Source organism: Belonocnema kinseyi, chromosome 4 (assembly GCF_010883055.1).
Source record: "Belonocnema kinseyi isolate 2016_QV_RU_SX_M_011 chromosome 4, B_treatae_v1, whole genome shotgun sequence".
In the NCBI taxonomy this organism is placed as follows: Eukaryota; Metazoa; Arthropoda; class Insecta; order Hymenoptera; family Cynipidae; genus Belonocnema; species Belonocnema kinseyi.
In genome coordinates this window covers 61,666,449-61,685,950 of record NC_046660.1, presented here as the reverse complement: position 1 = coordinate 61,685,950, position 19,502 = coordinate 61,666,449, and the positions used below count along the sequence as shown (strand labels likewise).

The 19,502-nt window shown below is 25.7% G+C and overlaps 1 protein-coding gene across 1 annotated transcript in view; it reads right to left on the bottom strand.

Annotated features, from left to right (window-relative positions):
• Positions 1-19,502, bottom strand: part of LOC117171634 — a 190,614-nt gene that overhangs the window by 47,456 nt on the left and 123,656 nt on the right. The window contains exons 5-6 of the mRNA XM_033359119.1: positions 7,081-7,506; positions 1,278-2,352 (exon numbers count right to left, since the gene is read on the bottom strand). Of these exons, the coding sequence (XP_033215010.1) occupies positions 1,278-2,352; positions 7,081-7,506 (1,501 nt within the window). The remainder of the gene's footprint in view (positions 1-1,277; positions 2,353-7,080; positions 7,507-19,502) is intronic.

Below are 19,502 nucleotides of genomic sequence, written 5' to 3'. Positions count from 1 at the left end.
TTAGCAAAATTCACAATTTTTTAATCAATTTTATAATTCTTTAAAACAAATTTAATAAACAAATGTAATAATCAGGCGTTTTTCGAGAAAAAATTTAGTTTTTTCTATTTCAACTTTTTAAATTGAGAACTTCATGATAACTTCAGCAAAATTCATAATTTTTGGGTCAATTTTATGATTTCTTAAAAAAATGCATTATTGAGGCATCTGTCGACGAAAAAATTCTTTTGTTTTCGATGTCAGTCTTGTTAATTGAAAACTTTATAATGATTTCAGCAAAATTCATAATTACCAATTATACTTTGCTGATAAATTCAATGATATTTTAAACAAATTCAATAAACATATGCGTTATTCGGGTATTTGTCAAAGATTTATGAATTTTTCTGAAATCATCATGAAGTTCTCAATTAGGAAAACTGACATCGAAATAAACGAATTTTTCTGTCTACAGATGTCCGAATAATGCATTTGTTTGTTAAATTTGTTTAAAAAATCTTAAAATTTATCAACTCATCATGAATTTTGCTGAATTTATTATGAAGATCTCATTTTATATGCTGAAATAGAAAAAAACCTTATTTTTCTGTCGACAAATGCCTGATTAATGTATTTTTAAAATTAAATTTGTTTAAAATAATTATAAAATTGATCAAAAAATTATGAATTTTGCTGAAGTTATCATGAACTTCCATATTAAAAAAGTTAAAATAGAAAAAAACTACGTTTCCTGTCGACAAATAACTAATCAATGCATTTGTTCATTAAATTTGTTTATAATGTGAGCAATTATAATCTTAAGAAAACATTTTTTAAATATAATATTGTTTGCATTCAAATTTCTTGCAATATGACTTGAAAAAACGTATAATTATGGAAAATAGTAGAACAATTTTTTTTAACAAATAATTTGTTTATAAAAAATATTTCTGTTTATTTTCTGATATTGGAACATCTTTGACTAATGATACTCTATCCAACTTAGGCGATTTGAACAATTTTCCTATTATTGACGAGCACCGGGAACGTCAAATAGAAAAAATGGTCATTTTATTCGCCATATTTGTTTATTTATAAAAAATTTAAAACCTAATTAAAAAATCAGGCTCGAAAACTCTCTTATAAATCTTCTCAGCTTTTTTTTTAATTTGTACGTTATTTTGAAGCAAAAAAGTTATTTTTTCCAATGGAGGCGGGGGAGGGGGGCATTAAAATAGACAAAAATTGGTAACACAGTTTATGAATGGTGCCTAAAAATGAATAAAAATGGGTCTTACCTGAATATTATTGATGTCAGCTTGCGAAGAATCACAATAGGACCAGACCATAAGACTATTATTCTCATAGGCTCCATTATAAATCGTTATTTCATTCCCAGTGCAGTAATTCCCCGAGTTATTCTTTTTCATCAAATCATTCGCTTCATTAAACAAATCGTCCCTCACAATCTTCAGCTGTACCGAAACCTTCTCCGTACCTTTCCCCAAGAATTTGTAACTACAAATTGTATTCGGCGGATACCAATGCTGCATCGATTTTAGAGTCTCCCTCGACTTATCAGAACTCCTGAAAACAAATTCGCAGTTCTTCTCTGGACCCAATCCTGTTGAGCCAGTGGCTTCTGTTTCCTGCAGAGTCAACTGGAACCCATCATGCATTATGGTTCCATCGCTGCTGGCAAAGAACTCCACAATGACATTCTTCCCCCAAGATAAAATCTGGGGCACTCGACCCTCACCACAAAATTTCGATATTTCCAGAATCCTCCCATTCACGTTTTCAAGTAGCGCCAGATAGTCCCCCACACAATTGGAACTTCCCAGTTTGTCCTGAGGCCGGTATCGTCTCAGATTGACATTTTTCCGGAATTTGCTCACGATCAGTTCGTTATCGAAATGATGGATCTTATCCGGATTTTCGTTGATTCCGATTTGTAAGGGTTCGTTTTGAGGGTTGACTGCTTTCCAGTCGCCAAAGGTCAGAACCTTTTCTCGAGAACGTCCTTCGTGTCGAAATCGGCTGGATTGAAAGGTCCTTTGTTGGACATCATGGTCCAAATAATGCTCCATGTGTTTTACGTGCTTGGATGGGATCACTGATGACTTCCCGGTCCCGGTCCCGGGTATCCCGTTTCGATTTAGCTTATCGCTTTTGAAGCTTTCATGGGTTTTCGATGTGTCCTCCCCATCAGTCTCGATCCTTTTCCTACCCTCATTCACCCTCGTTTTGTGACCCTTCGGTTTTCGACGGTGTTTCTTTATCTTTGACTTCTGGTGAGGACGGTTGTTCTGACCGATTATGATCTCGTCCTCCTCGTCTCGTTTCGCATCCGCGCTCCTTGAGGATCGTACTCTGGAATTAGAGGTATTATGTTCATGAAAAAGCTGTCTATTCATTTGGAAATTGACTAATTGTTTTTCCTTCTTCATTGGGTTTATGTTTCGGACGTCTAGTCTGAAGAATTTTTCACGTTTTGGTTTGTGTAAAGCATCAAACGACAGAAAAACCTGGGATTATTACTTTGACCTTGAAGCTGGATCAAGCTGATTTGCAACAGAATGATACCCATTTCATTAAAATGATCCAGAATAAGTACCAAAATTATTGTTGTCTTTTTGAAATTTAGGGGAAAATGCAACACGACTGTCGGTTGCTACTTTGTTGGATTCTTGAAATTGGATCATTTTAATATTAGATGTTTTTTGGAAATACTTGCTGTACTTGTTTCAAAGACCTAAACAATAAACAAGAACTTGTCATCTAAAAAAATATTTTTATCGAAAAAAATTATTTTCCTTACAAAACACAATTATTCTTTTGGTTATGAACTCATTCAAGGAATCGCAAAAAGTTACAATATTTTCGAATTGCTGAAGATACCCAAATTTTTAGCAAACAGTTCTTTAAAATCTAAATAATAAACTTTAAATCCTCGAAAAATACCCAGAAAGTTTATATTTAAGAATATTAAGAAAATAAGTTTTCTCTAAGTTTGGGTATGTTCCGCAAATCAAAAATATTACATTATAATTTTCTTGTTTATTATTGAAACAGGTACAGGAAGTGTTTCAAAGACTCGTTTTTATATTTCAGTGCATAAAACAAACAAACAATAAATATCCGTCGAAGCAGACGTCAGAAACTTCAATTTTTTATGAATCGAATATATTTTAAATAATATTTTAAAAGAAATTAAATGGTAGGTACTTTTCAGATTTTTAGAAAAAATCAAAAAAGTTTTCTCGATGGTCCGCAGGAAAACTACAGTTTTTTGTTTGTTAATGTCCATATTAAAAAAAAAAGTTTTTGTTATTAATTCTGAAATTAATATAAATTATTTTTGAAATTAAGATCTTAGTTTTCATTAATTTTCAAAAATGTTGTTCTTGATTTTCTTTTTTATTATTGTAGACAATGGATACCATTAGATACAAGAATTCATTTTAAAGGCGGATTTAAAAAAGTTTTTTAAAAGTGAATAATTTTTATTCGATAAATGAAATGTTTTCAACTATTTTTGACTAAGTTTCAATTGTTTAAACAAATTTTGATCCCTTGTAAATCATGAAATGTTATTATTTTCTGGGATAGTAATTCAATTATCGAATGAGGAGAGTAATATATTTATTTCAAAGATATTCGTCAATTATTTAAGCAATTTTCATTTCTCTAAACAATTTTTTGCTTCTGAAAATGTAAAAACTCATTTTTTTAGCGCGAATTGATGACGCTTGAATGAATGTTCAGAGTAATAATTTTGTGAAAACCAGTTTTCAATTATTTAAAATTTTTGCATTTGTTTAAACAATATGTTTTTCACTGGAAATCTTGAAAAGTTATTGTTTTCTGAAAATAATGTCTAAATTAAAATAAGACATAATAAAAAATAACAATAATAATAAGAAGAAATTATGAAGCAATGTATTTTCTGATCTTAGAATTTATACCCTAATTGCTTAAACAATAATAATTTTTTTGAGTCATATTTAGTATAAATAAAAAAGGAGAGAATGAAATTATTTGTTTACATGATTTCAAACTGTCTCTCACACAAAATTTTTCTTAATAATCATTAATTGCGTGATTAATCTTAGAAAATAATAACTTTTTACGATTTACAGCGGTAACAATTCTTTAAACAAGTGAAGATTGTTTAAATAATTGCAAGTTGTAATAAACTATTAATTTTTACATTCGTTAATTGTGAAATTCATTTCTTGAAATACCACCTTTTCATAATTTGTTAAAAATAACATTTTATAAACAGAGACTGTTTAAACAATTGCAAAGTATGTTAAACAAGAAATATTATTTTATTCATTTATTCATTTATCCCAATAAATAATTTGTTTTTACCATTTAATTGTAAAAATTGTCTAAGCCATTACAAATTAATTTAATATGATGTTTTTCTTTAGGATTCATCTTTTTTGGTCAAACATTTAACTAACTGGCTTAAAGATTAACCATTTTTTTAAAAGTGATTTTTTTTCCTTGATAATTTATCTATATAGTTAAAAATTTAACTATTATTTAAAGATGGGGAATCCCCACTTTTTTGTTTATTCTAATTTAAAAAAAAAGATTATGTTAACATAACTTTGATTGTTATAAAAAAATTAAATAATAATTCGGAAGTTAAGATATCAGTTTTTATCAATTATAAAAATATTGTCCTTGCTTGTTTTCTATTAAAATTTAATATGAATACTTATTTTCTATTTTAATTTAAAAATGCAGGAGAAAAAATGACAATCTTTGAAAATATTTCTGAAATCATTGAAATGTTAATTTTATCTTAACATTAAACATGGTAAAATTGAAATTTTTTAAAATAAACACTTCTTAAATTGGTAGTTAAATTATTTTCATTTGAAATAATTTAAGCGTCCTTGAAAAGCTTTACAATTTAATTTCGAAATTGTGAAAAATCTAGAACTTGTTTGAAATTTTAAATTGTTTTTTAATTTTTTTCAGAACTTAAATATTTTTAAATTAAAATAAATTAATTTTTTCGTATAATTTTTAGGAAATCCTGCAAACTTAAAAAAAATTCTTTAAAATTTTGATGTATAAATAACAATTGGACACTTATTATTTGTAGAACATATTTTCGCAATTTTATTAAGATTACTAGATAAAGTGAAAATGATTTTTTATTTTGAAAAATTATTTTAAGAGAATAATTAAAAAATGTTGAAAGATTTAGAAAATTGTGAGAAACGAATCTGGAAGATTTGAAGGGATTTTTTTTTAATTTGCATGATAATTTTGAATATTTTCAAAACTTCTGTATATCTCGTAAAATTAATCAATTTTTTCTCCAAAAATAATAAGGGTTCAATTGTTATTCATTCATCAAAATCCAACAATTTCACTTACAAATTAAACCATTTTCTTTTTTTAAAAATTAAAGTTTATTTCAGACGTTTACATTTTTTTAAGCACTAAGACTTTCAAACTGAAACTATTTAATTTTTGATGTTTAAATCTGGAAATTCTTAAATTCTGAACGAATTAAAAATTGTTTTGTCAAATCAATTATTATTAACTTGTTACTACTCTAAGTACAGATCTATTAAAAAAATGTATTAATTTATATTTACAGATTGATCAAACAAAAATGTTTTTTATCAACAATTTTCAACTTCAAACGCTTTTAATTTTTCAAGTTATCAAGACAGCATTTGAATATTGTTTAAATTTAAAAAATGTAAACTTAAAAATAAAATTCAAATAGAAAATTTTCTTAAGTAAAAGATTTTCGAATTACGCCTTGTGAAGTGAATAATAGCATTATTGAAAAAGTTAACAATTATTGAACTAATTATTTAAAAAACGGTTGAAATCAAACTTGGAAAAATTTTCATTCTGAAAATTTGTCAAATTTCTGGTTACAAATAAATTCGCGGTCATTTCCTGGTTTTTCGGTCCAGCGTCCACCTTTTGAAACTGTTGTAAATTCTTTCAAAACTTTTTTAATCTGTGTGAAACATTTAAAAATTAAAATCTTAATGAATAAATTTCGCAGCTGATAATACAAATGGTTCACTTCATAAACTATTGCATAAACAAAATTTCTTATTGATTTTAAGTTTTTAATGGAATTTGAAAAGTTCATCAATAAAATGAAAAACTGAATTTTAAATATTTATTAATGTTATCTGAAAAATAATTTAATGAATTTACTACTTCGTATAACATTTTTTGTGTTTCAAAAGGTATAATTTATAACTTAAAATAAATTCTAGTAAAAATTATTATTTTTAATATAAAACATAAAAGTTAAAGTTAGTTCAGTTCAGTTTCAGGAAAAGTTTTTGTTTTTTGTTAGTAAATAGGTGCAAGAAATTCTGTGAAACGAATTCGTTCCTCGGTTTTTATTTGATATAAAAGTTTTAATTTTTGGTGTATTTTTAATTATTCTTTTGATGCCCATAAACAGAATTGTAGATAGAAAAATTTCCAATGATTTACGATTCCAGATAGTTCTTAAAAAAATAGACAAATTCTGTATTTTAAAAACACTAGAGATAAAAGAAAAATTAAAATAGTATCAGATAAGATAGACGAAACCATCTAGCTGTTTATACAATATTATTCAATCATTGCATCTATCAGGTATACTACTGAGAATACTAAAACGATACCTAAATTATTATTTTTTTCTTCAAGAAATCGATTTATTATGTTTTTGTTAGTTTACTCCACAACTAACTATAAATAAGTAACACGTCTGTTAAATACTTTGAAAATGCTGTTTAATTTAAACTAAAATGATAAAAGACTATAAAAATGAAACACAGAAAAGTTCTTTCCAGAAGAGCACTAACAGTAAAAAATCCATAAAATCAGCTAATTTTATTATTTTACGAGGTCTAATCTTTCCAAACAGTTCCTGGACACTAATAACTTATTTTCATCTCAAAAAACAGCATTCCTCGAAATAAAATGAGGAATTTGATCCAATTTTATTGCTTCGAGCTATGTTCTCTTAAAAGCCGATTTTTATCATTCTTCCTAGGGCAATAAAAGTGGACCAAGTTCTGAGTTGAAGGAAATTAGGAAAGTTTTTTTTACCTGGCGCCCTCGAAGTAACTTGTTTTCGTTCCGAATACGGCACCCTCGGGTTCGAGAAGTTCCTCGCAGTTTTCCGTATTACATCCATCTTGATGAGTGTAGTTCATTAGGCTGTAAAGGTCTTCGGCTTCACCGCCGATTCTAAATTGGCCTGTGCTGGATTCGAGAGCAATTCTGCATCTGATGCCTCGTGGATAAACCCCAGGATAACCTGGTGAAACTAGGCGACATGTCCTACGGTCGTTTCGATTACTACATTCGAGAGGGCATTCACTAGCCGAGGGGGATGGCCCCCGATGTCGCTCGTTTGCTAAACGTACCGGTAAAATTGAGAACTGGGCAGAAAATATCACAGGGTTCTCTGCTGCAAACTTCGTCTCTGAATCCATCACTATTGTCAAGTCAGGACCTCTTCTCAAAAACAATCTGAAAACAAATATTAAAACAAAGCTTAATTTATTTAAATGTGATTAAAAAATAAACACGAACGCTATTAACTATAATAACTATTAACTATTAACTGGAAATCGAGATATTGTCAACAGCCTTGGACCAGTATACCAACAAATTACAATATCTTCTAATTTAATTCCTATCTAGAAACATCAATTAACGTCGGCTAATCATACTAGATGGTTGGAAGAAAATGCAACAATGGAACAAACCAAATTTGTAGATATGTTATTTTAAAAGACTGGAACAAGAAAAATTGTCAAGAGTCTTCGATTAGTATACCAAGAAATCCAACATCTCGAATTAAATTCTTATGATGAACATCAATTAACGTCGGCTAATCGTACTAGATTGTTGAAAGAAAATGGAACAAATCAACTTTGCAGATATGTTCTTTTAAAATATTGGAAAAAGAATAATTGTCAAGAGTCTTCGTTTAGCATACTAAAAAAATACAACATCTCGAATTAAATTCTTACCTAATGAAGATCCATTAACGTCGGCTAATCATACCAGATGTTTGGAAGAAGATTAAAACAATGAAACAAATCAAGAATACAGATGTGTTCTTTCAAAGGATTGGAAATAGAAAAATGGTTAAGAGTCTTCGATCAGCATACCAACAAAATCCAATATCTCGAATTAAATTCTTACCTGATTAACATAAATTAATATCAGTTAATCGTACAATACCGTTGAAAGAAGATACAACAATGAAACAAACCAACTATGCAGTTCTTTCAAAAGACTGAAAATAGAGGAATTATCAAAAGTTTTGGATGAGTACAACAAAGTGCAACATTTCATTAAATTCCTACAAAGAAACATCAATTAATATTTTCTATCATACAGCATGGCTAGAAGAAGATGCAACAATGAAACAAACCAACTATACAGATGTTTTCTTTCAAAGGATCGGAAATAAGAAATTTTGTCAACTGTCTTGAATCAGTATACCAACAAAATGCAATATCTTCCAATATAATTCTTACCTGATTAACATAAATTAATGTCAGCTAATCGTACAATACGGTTGGAAGAAGATACAACAATGGAACAAACCAAATATACAGATAGGTTCTTTAAAGGATTGGAAATAGAGAAATTTTCAAAAGTCCTGGATGAGTAAAAAAAAATCCAACATCCCATGAAATTCCTACAAAGGAACATCAATTAATATCAGCTACCATACAACATGGCTGGAAGAAGGTGCAATAATGAAACAAACCAACTGTATAGATGCTTTTTTTCAAAGGATTGCAAATGAGAAATTTTCCAATAGTCTTGGATCAGTATACCTAACAAAGTCCAATATTTTCCAATAAAATTCTTACCTGATTAACATAAATTAATATCAGCTAATCGTACAAAACGGTTGGAAGAAGATACAACGATGGGACAAACCAACTTTACAGATGTGTTCTTTCAAAGGATTGAAAATAAAAACATCGTTAAAAGTCTTGAATCAGTATACCATTAAGACCTTAAAATTTTTAATTAAATTCCTAAATCGTCGACATCAATTAGCATCAACGAATTAACATATTTTATGTTTAACTATAGGACAGACATATATATGTGAAAAGTTACTTTCGTTTTATCCCATCCAATCAAATTACAGCTTTATCATTACTATAATGTGACCTTTGATATGTGATTATTGTATTCATTATGAAAAGAGGAATTTAACTATGCTACATATTATCATTATAAAATTGTAATTAAATATCTAGATAATTAGGTTTTAATTAGCATATCTACGTTGATTTAAAAAAAATCTTGATAAAGCAAAACGCTGAAAAAATCGAAATTGGTCCATCGCTGAAGAGTTTTTATTTCTTAAAATCTAATTTTTTTGTTTAAAAAATTTATTTCCAGTAGAAAACGTTATCATAACCTAAAATGCTTGAAAATTAGGAAGCTTCATTATGATTTTTGTTAAAAAATGGCACTATGAAAAAGCACTATAAAAATATACACAATTTGCAGAAATGTTAAGTTTTTCTCAAAACTTTATGATCCTATATTAAAATTCTTTTGGCAAAATACGAGTTTCCACTGAAAAAAAGACTAATATCAAACATATTTCAATATTTTATCAGATAATTAACCACGCGAAATTATTAAAAAGGTACAAATTTTTCTTAGTTTGCAAAATAGTTTTATTTTTTTTTTCTTAAAGAAAGGGAATATTTTGTAAATTTAAATTTAAAAATCTTTAATTTAATATATAAATATAATTTAAGTAATTAATTTTTTTTTAATTGAGAAGGTAAATAATTTCTATTACCTAATACAAATTTTGAATAACTATTTTTTTGGTTTTATTCCTTATTCGTTTTTAAAGTTATATAAATATATTTTTCTTAAGATACTTTTCAGAAATTTCGAAAATTATTTAATTTAACAACTTTAAACCAGAGAAATAAAATTTTCAAACCAAAAATTAACCTCCAATCTAAAACAATTATTATTTTTAATGAAAAATAGTTAAATTCATAAAAAGGGACAGGTTTTCAACAAAATAGTAGAATTTTCAACTAAAAAAGAATATAATCAAAGATCTACATTTTGTTTTGAGTTTTCTAAATTTGCAATTGAAAAATTGTTCAAAATTTAAAAAATTGCCTTCAAAACTTTCAGATTCTTTTTAAAAAATTCTGCAAATCTTTTGAAATGTTTTTAAAATATATTCTTATAAAATAAATTTGGTGAAATGAAACATTACTTTCAATTTTCCCAGGAACCAGAAACCTTCCAGAATTCTTAAAAAGCTTCTAATTATTTATTAAATTTTTTAAAATATATATTTTAATTTTAGTTGGTTGAAATCTATTTAAGTCAAATATTATTTTCGTAAGCTTTTAAAACGTCTTTATATCACTTAAACTTAGTTGAATTTTTTCTACAATTTTTTAATGTTACAACTAACATCCAGAAAATTATACGAAATCGTTTAATTTTTTTAAATATTTCCTTAGAGTTTAGTTTACAAAGAGAAAAATTAATTTTAATTTTCTCAGGATTTTAGAAAACAAATTTATTTTTGTAATATTATACAAAATCATTTAAAAAAACTTAAAACTTATATTTCAGAGTGTCGAAAAATCTACATTTTGGTTAAAATTGATTAAAAAGTTTTTAAACTATTTTTTAATCTTTTCAAGCCTTCTAAAACTTTAAAATATGTTTTGTAATAATTTCTAAAAAAATGTTCAAGTCCTGCAAAAATTAAAAAAGGGTCTTAAAATCTTCCAGATTCTTTTTCAACATATTTTGAAATTTTTAAAGTACAAAACAAAATGATTTTAATTCTAAAAGAAAGATTTTCGATTTTAATCAAAAAATTTAATTTTTACCAAGAGATCGAAATTTAGAATAAAATTATTGAATTTTGGCTTAGAAAAAAATTTTAAATAGTTTATCAAATTTTCAAAGTTTTCAAATATCTGTATTCTGTTCAAAAAATGTTAAATTCTTAAATATCTATTAAAATGACTCAAATAATTCTTAAAAATATCTTGAAACGTTCTGGATCCATTTTTTATATCTTTCGTAACGTTTTAAAATATTAAAAAATATTCTCTTTGGACTGTTTCTTTAAAAAAAATGTTTGTATTAAAAAAAAAAAAGAATGACTTACAATATTTCTAAAAAATTAAAGAAATTTTTTTGTCTCTAAAATTTGTACTCTTGAAACTTTTTAAAATTCTCAAAAAACTTCTTCAATTTTTGTTTCATAACTTCAAAAATGTGTTGAAATTGTTATGATTAACATTATTTTTTTATCTTTTCAAAACTTTTGTACAATATTTCAAAATTTCTAAATACTTTCTTTTAATTAACGTTTCAAGATAAAGAAATCACTTAATATATATTTTTTCATTTTATCTTGCTAAATAAAAAAAGTTATTTTTAAAATATTTAAAAATATGTTTAAAAAATTAATTGGTAAAAATGAAAAAATAAATTAAAATTTTGTCTAAAATCTTAAGAAACAATTCGCAATCTTAATTCAAAATCTTTAAAGTTCCATATTTTGTTAAAAATGTCTTGAAATAATTTCCAATTTTAAATATGTTTAAAATTTTTTAAATTTCTAAATGTTTAAATTATCTTTTTGAATAATTCAAAACATTATTTTTAAGTCCAGCAAAAATTAAAAAAAAAATTGTTTTTAAAACCTTCCAGTTTCTTTTTTGACATGTTTGAGAGTTTTCAAAGCTTAAAATTCATGTTTTAAGATAAAACCAAGGATAAAATCTAAATCATAAAAAATTTTCCAAAAATTTTAATGTGTGAAAGACTTTACGAATTATAATGCACTGAAAAAAATGTTTAGTTGAGCCAACTATTTAGTTAGTAACATATCGTATTGCTATTTTATTAGTGGATACAACAATTCCATTAGTTTCAGTGACTATTCAGTTAGTACCAGCAATGAAGTAAATGGTTGTCCCAACTAATAAAATAGCAGTACCATATATTACCGAGTAAATAGTTGGCTCAATTAACCATTTTTTTAGTGTGTGACAACTAAACGTAAAATACAGATTTAGTTCCCAATATTCAAAAAAATTTTTAATCAAAATGTTCTCTTTATCAATAACGTTTAGAAGCATTCAGAAATAAATTTTAATCACCAGATAAAATTACTTGAGAATTTTGTTTTACTAAATTGATATAGAAGTTTGATATGGCAAGTGTCGTGAATAGAATCCCTTTGTCTTTAAAAAAATGTTAAGAACTTAATTATTGCCTTTATTATTTAAGAATAATTTGAACTTTAAATGTTTTCTTTCCAAATTAATCTTCAGAATTAAAATTCCTCAATCGGAAATTTCGAAAAAAAATTCAAGAAAATTTAAATGAACAAACCGAAAGCAGCCACTCGTTCTACTAATTGTTTTTAGATAGGATTGAGTATTCTAACATTAGTTCATACTCGGTCGGTAACGTTGAGATCTATAAGGCCATACCACTTGGTGGACTGCAAAGCATTGTTTAGGTAGGAGTTTGACTAAAATTAATTAATTTCCTCGAAATTAAGTAAAAATCGTGATATGGCTTTGCTTTTAAGAAAGAAAAGCCATTTCTTTAATTATTGTTAGCAATTGGGGAAGTGTGGGATATGGACAATTCATCAAGAAAAAATATAATGTGCTGCGATCGCGGTCAGGTTACACTGTTGGGATCTTGTAAGATTTCTTGAAAACCCCTAAACCTCTCCGACTTTTTTTAAATCCCTTCAAATTCTTTGCAATCTATACAAATCTTTCGAAGTATCTCGAAACTAATTAAAATTAATCTTAATTACATAAAGTCTTTAAAATATTCTTAAATTCCTTTAAATCTCTTGACAATCCTGAAAATATTTGAATTTTTGCAAATAACTTAAAATCTTTCTAAATATTTTTTAAATTAACTGCTTAACTTTCTTTAAGGTTACTAAAACTTATGGAAATATGTTTAGATCTTATACAAATAAATTTTAAATTCCCGTCAAGTCCCTAGTTATTCCTTAAAATCAGTTGAATTCTTAGAAATCCCTTAAGATTTCTTGATAATCCTTAAACGCCTCCGAATTTTTTTTAAAATCTCTTCAACTTCTTTACAATCATTTAAAATCTTTCGAACTTTTTCAAAATTGATTGAAATTAATTCAAATCTCTTAAAATCCTTTAAATTTGTTTAAATTCCTTTAAATCGCTTAAAAATCCTTAAAATCTTTGAATTTTTTCAAATTCATTAAAATTTTTTAAAATAAATTTGAAAACACTCGCTTGAAATTCTTTAAGACCACTACAACTGTCTTAAAATCTTACAAAATAATTTGTAAATCCTTCAAATTTTTTGAATTATTTTTGAATTATTTTTAAATCCTTTAAAAAGAAACTTGAAGATTCCGCCAAGTCCCTAGTAGATCCTCGAAATGACTTGAATTCTTGGACATCGCGTAAGATTTTTTAAAAAACCTTAAAGTCCTTCGAATTTTTTTAAACTCCCTTTAACTTCTTTGAAGTAATTTAAAATATTGTAAAATTGACTAAAATGAATTCAAATCTTTTAAATCCAAAATCCTTAAATCAAACAATTTCTTTAAATACCTTGAAATCTCCTAAAACTTATTACATCTGCTATAATAACTATTCAATGACTCGCTTGCCTTTCTTTAAAATCACTATAACTGTCATAAAATCTTATAAAATCTCTTGTAAATCATTAAATCGTTTTTAAATATTTTTGGATTATTTTTAAATCCTTTAAGAAGAAACTTTAAGATTCCGCCAAGTCCCTAGTTATCCTTTAAAATCACTTTAGTTCTTAGAAATCCTTAAAGTCCTCTGAATTTTTTTGTACTCCCCTCAACTTCTTTGAAATCATTTAAAACATTTAAAAATTGACTGAAGTGAATTAAAATCTTCTAAAATCCTGAAATTTTTTTAAACTCCTTAAAATGTCTTGAAAATCCTTAAATCATTGATTTAGTTTAATCTCTTGAAGCCTCTTAAAATTTATTTAAATCTTTTTAAATAGCTTCCAAATCTTTAAAATCATTAAAATTGTCTTAAAATCTTTAGAAATTTCTTGTAAATCTTGAAAAGTTTTTGAATGATTTTTAAATACCTTAAAAGAAAATCTTAAAATCCCATCAAGTCCCTATAATAATTTCTTAATAAATATTCCTTTAAAATTTTTTGACATCGTTAAAAATCTCTTGAGAAATTCTAAGATCACTTAAAGTATTTTAGAATTCTTTAAAGTCTCTTTGATAGAACTTTGTTTGATATGAAAATAGTTAAATTACTTATTATCGAAAAGTATTATGACATAATTCGCCAGCAATTGAGGTTATAACCCTAATTACGGCAAAATTATAATTTTTCGTGATGGACTGCCTAATCGAAAATTTTCCAAATTACCAACAATAATGAAATAAATGGCTCTTCTTTCTTATAAGCAAATCTATATCACGATTTTTTTTACTTAATTTCGCCGAAATTAATTAATTTTAGTCAAACTCCTATCTAAAGAATACATTGCAGTCCACCAAGTGGTATAGCCTTACAGATTTTGATGTTGCCGACCAAGCGTGACGTAATATTAGAATACTCAATAGGATAATTTCTACAAGATTTCCGCATGTTGGGTCAATAATAAATATTTATCATCAAATTGAGGTTTCCTGCAGCATTCAGAAACTGCATGTTTAAAGATCGGTCATGTGTCGAGGGGATTTTGTTTTCAGAAGCGCCGCCGGTGGTAGGTAGGTCGCATTACCGGTTTCTTTATCTGAAGTCAGCTAATAGTGGACTACCATATTTTTATTTACAAAGCTGAGTTGCCGGTTGCCAAAGTAAACTTGTCATGAGAATTTCTCGAAAATCGCGCAGTCATGTTAGAAGAACGTTTTGCACTTGGTTCCCGACGCGTGTGAATTTAGTCCATATCAAAACCACATTTCCCATTTTTTTATTTTTTATTCTTTCAGAATTTTATGTTTTAGTTAAAACAAACACATTTTCCAATTTTTAATTTTTTCTTCTTTCGGAATGTTATGTTTTTATTTCAAAAATTTGGTTTGTCATCATTATAATTTAATAGCATCGTCAAATCGCACGATATGTGCAAAAATAAATGATAAATCTGTAGGTAATTTTTAGTTTCTAGAAATGTTTTCTGTTATTTTTCTTATTAAAAAGAAATATTTGTTGATTTCATTAAAAAAAATTTTAATTCAAGATATAAAAATACTTTAAGTGATGAAACGTTTTTTTGAATTAAGGAGGTAAATAATTTTTATTACAAAATACAAGTTTTGAATAACTATTTTTTTCGTTTGCTTTTTTATTTGTTTTTAAAGTTATATAAACATAATTTTCCTCAGTTCTCCTTCAGAAAATTGAAAAATATTTGAAAATTTTTAACATAAGAAATCAAATTTAAAAAAAAAAAGAAAAAATGAACCTTCAATTCAAAATAATTTTTATTTTAAATAAAAAATAGTTATATTCACAAAAAAAAACAAATTTAAAAAAAAAACAATTGAATCTTTAACAAAAAAATACCAAAATTAAAAACCAAAAATATTCTTCAGTCAAAAAAGAAAGAAAATTTAGGTCTATTATTATTGGAAGAGAAAAATAATTATTATAAAACAAAGAAATTTATTTTTAGTTTCTTTACTTATTTGCTTTGAGGTGATAAGAATATCATTCCCATTTTTTAATTTTTTTCTTCTTTCAAACTTTTATGCTTCAACTTCTAAAATTTGGTGTATCATAGTTATAATTTAGTAGAATTATCAAAACACACGATACGTGCAAAAAGAAATAATAAATCTGTACGTAATTTTTAGTTTCTAGAAATGTTTTGCTAATATTGCTTTTCATTTTCCTTGGTCATAAATATTCGAATATGAGCATTTTAAAAGTGTAATATTTTTAAAACAGAATTTTTATAAACGGAATAAAACAGTATTTCAGATACAAATAAAAAATTTTTAAATTTATTAATTGACTTTAAACGAGAAATGGCTTTTCTACTCTAAAATATGACATCTCAATAAAATACTTGAATTTCAAAAAAAAAGATTACATTTGTAACATAATAATTAAATTTTTAACCTAGGCCGATAAATTATCAACGAAGAGGGTGGGTGTAAGTTTATATTTAAATAAAAAAAGATGAAATTTATACAAAAAAAAGAATTTTTAACCAAAAATACGAATTTTCAACAAATAAAGAGTTTTCTCTCTAGAAAAAAATAAATCATTATCTAAATTGTTGAACCTTTAATCCAAAAGTCAAATTTTCTCTATAAAAATTGAATTTTTAAACTAGAAATATAATTTTTGAGCAAAAAATTAGTTTTCTATGAAACTGATGCATTTTACCCAACAAAAATGAAATTTTAAACTACGAACATTATTTTTTTCCAAAAAGCACAGTTGAATGTTTAACAAGAGACATAAGCCTTCAATCAAACAAATACAATTTTAATGATGTAATTAAATTTTAGTCAAGTAGTTGAATGCTTAATCAAGGAAGATTAATTTGAAACAGAATAGTTTAATACTCAAGCAATTAAGAATAATTTTTTAACAAAAGTTGCACTTTCATTACAAAAAAAAGAATAAAATTTCTACTACAACAGATTAATTTTTAAATAAAAAAGATAATTTTTCAAAAATAAGTTAAATTTCCAGTTAAAAAATATTTCGGTTGACTTTTCAAATGTAAATATGAATTTTTAAACAAAAGATGAGTTTATACGGAAAAAATTGAATTTACAATCCAAAAAGACGAATTTTTTAACCAAAAAGAATGAATTTTTAACAAAATTGTTGAATTCTCCACCAAATAGTTGCATTTTTATAAATAAAGAATATTCGCTTAAAACAGATGAATTTTCATCTGAAAAAAGATTCCAGTTGACTCTTCAAGATCAAAATATGATTTTTTTCACTAAAAATAAGTTTCAACGAAAAAAAATTTAATTTTTAATCCAAAAAGACGTATTTTTAAAACCAAAAAGGATGAATTGTTAAGAAAATAGTTAAATTCTTTAACAAAGAGTTGCCTTTTTATCCAAAGAAGATAAAATTTATAGTAAAACAGGTGAATTTTTAAAGCAAAAACATGTTTTTTTAAGTTGAACTTTCAGCCAGAAAAGACTTCAGTTAATTTTTTAACACCAACATATAAATTTTAAACAAAAACTAAATTTTCTACAAAACAGTTAAATTTTTAACAAAAAAGTTTAATTTTCAACGAAATAGTTGCATTTTCATCCAAGAAAGATGAAATTTGCAGTAAGAAGTTGAATTCTTACTTAAAAAAGAACCATTTTCGACCAAAAATAGAATAGGTACATTTTCAATTACCGAAGTAATTCTCTAAGCCAAAAGAAACAGGAATTTTCACCAAAAAAGTTCGGTTTGCAATCAAAGAGATGAATCTTTAACTAAAATTTTGAATCATCAACAAAAAATAGAATTAAAAAAAAGCAGTTCAACGTTAAAACATAGATGTTAAATTTTTAACAAATTTTAAGAATTCGCAACCATAAAGTTGAATTTTCAATTACTAAAGTAATTTAAAAAAAAAATTTCAACAAAACAATTCAATTTCTAAACAAATAAATGAAATTTTAAACAAAAATATTAATTTTCTAATAAAAAAATGCATTTTTCAGATATTTTAAGAATTACAACAAAAAAGTTAAATTTTCAACTAAAAAAGATGTATTCTTAAACAAAAATATTAATTGACTACAGAAAAAGATGAATTTTTAGTAGAGTTCAAGAATTTTAAATGAAAAAGTTTAATTAAAAAAAATTTTTAATTTTATTTTTAAGAATCTAGTTCACCTTTAGAACTTAGTAGTTAAATGTTTAACCAGAAGGATGACTCTTAAAACAAAAACAATAATTTACTACCAAAAAAATACGAATATGTAATAAAATTCAATAATTCTCAACCTAAAACTTGAATTTATAAAAATAGTCACTTTTTTTTAAGAATCTCATTCAACTTTAAAACCCAGTTGTTAAATTTTTAACCAAAAGGATAGTTTTTTTAACACAAAGAATAATTAACTACCAAAAAATACGAATTTGTAATAAAATTCAAAAATTTTCAACCATAAAGTTAAATTTTTAAGAAAAAGGATTTAAAAATTTTGAAGAAAGTAGTTCAACTTTAAAACCTGGTTGTTATTTTTAAAACCAAAATGATGATTTTTTAAAGAAAAAGATTAATATTGTACAGAAAAAAAATTGTAACAAAATTTAGGAATTCTCAACCAAAAAGTCGATTTTTCAACTGAAAAACATGAATTTTGAAACAAAAAGATTAATTTACTACCAAGAACATTCATTATCGGAAAAATCTGTAAAAACTTTGCCATATGAACTTTAAAAAAAATTCTCTAAATTATGAAAGAAACTTGAACACCCCCTACCAGTTACGAATCGTAGCTTTTCTGAGACACGCCCCCCCCCCCACAAGTGGTAAAGTAGTTTTTGCAAGATCGGCGCACAGTGTTTTAAGTTGATTCCGCAAAAAATCAATCCTATTTATGAAAAAATGGTTGAAATGTGCATTTGTTTATAAAAATTATTTAAAAAATTAACATTTTTTGCTCACTATGAAAAATATGATAGCAACGAGTATTTGGCGAAATATTTTAAGTTGATTCCGCAAAAAAAAATAATCCTTTTCATCAAAAAATGGTCTAAATGTGCATTTATTTATAAAAATTGTTTAAATAATTGGCAATAATTAGCAATTCTTAGTTTATTGTAAGCACACATAATTATCTGTAATACTTTATGCAAAAACTATGGGTTAAAATTAGCTCATCATTGCGAATCACGAAAAAATGCCTTTTGTTAATTAATTTGTTTATAACATTATTTACAATTTTTGTTGTTACTTTTACTAACTGAAAATTATTTTTAGCAAGTTATTACAATAATTTATGACTTTTTAAAATGAATTTGAAAGTCTCAGAAGAAATGGTATCACGAAAATGTTTAGCAACAAAAAGTTTTCACTTTGTTGTTAAAGAACAAATTTCTGTTGAGTCGAAATAAGATGTCGGCATAAGATGTCGGCATTTCTAAAGAAAAACATAAAACTCCGTAAAGAATTTCACTGTTGGTCGATTTTTATCCAAAAGAGGCACCAGCCAATTTCAATATTTTCTAATTAAATTCTTACCTGGTCAAAATCATTTAATATCAGCTAATGAAACGAGAAGAAGATACAACAATGGAATAAACCAACTGTACAAATGGGTTCTTCTAAACGATTGGATATAGAGAAATCGTCAAAAATCTTGGACCAGTATACCAATAAAATTCCACATCTTCTAATTATTGAGGAATACTATAATAAATTGTCACATTGACACAATAGGAAAAGTCACTGAATAAAATATATCAAACTCTCGCTTTCAGTCA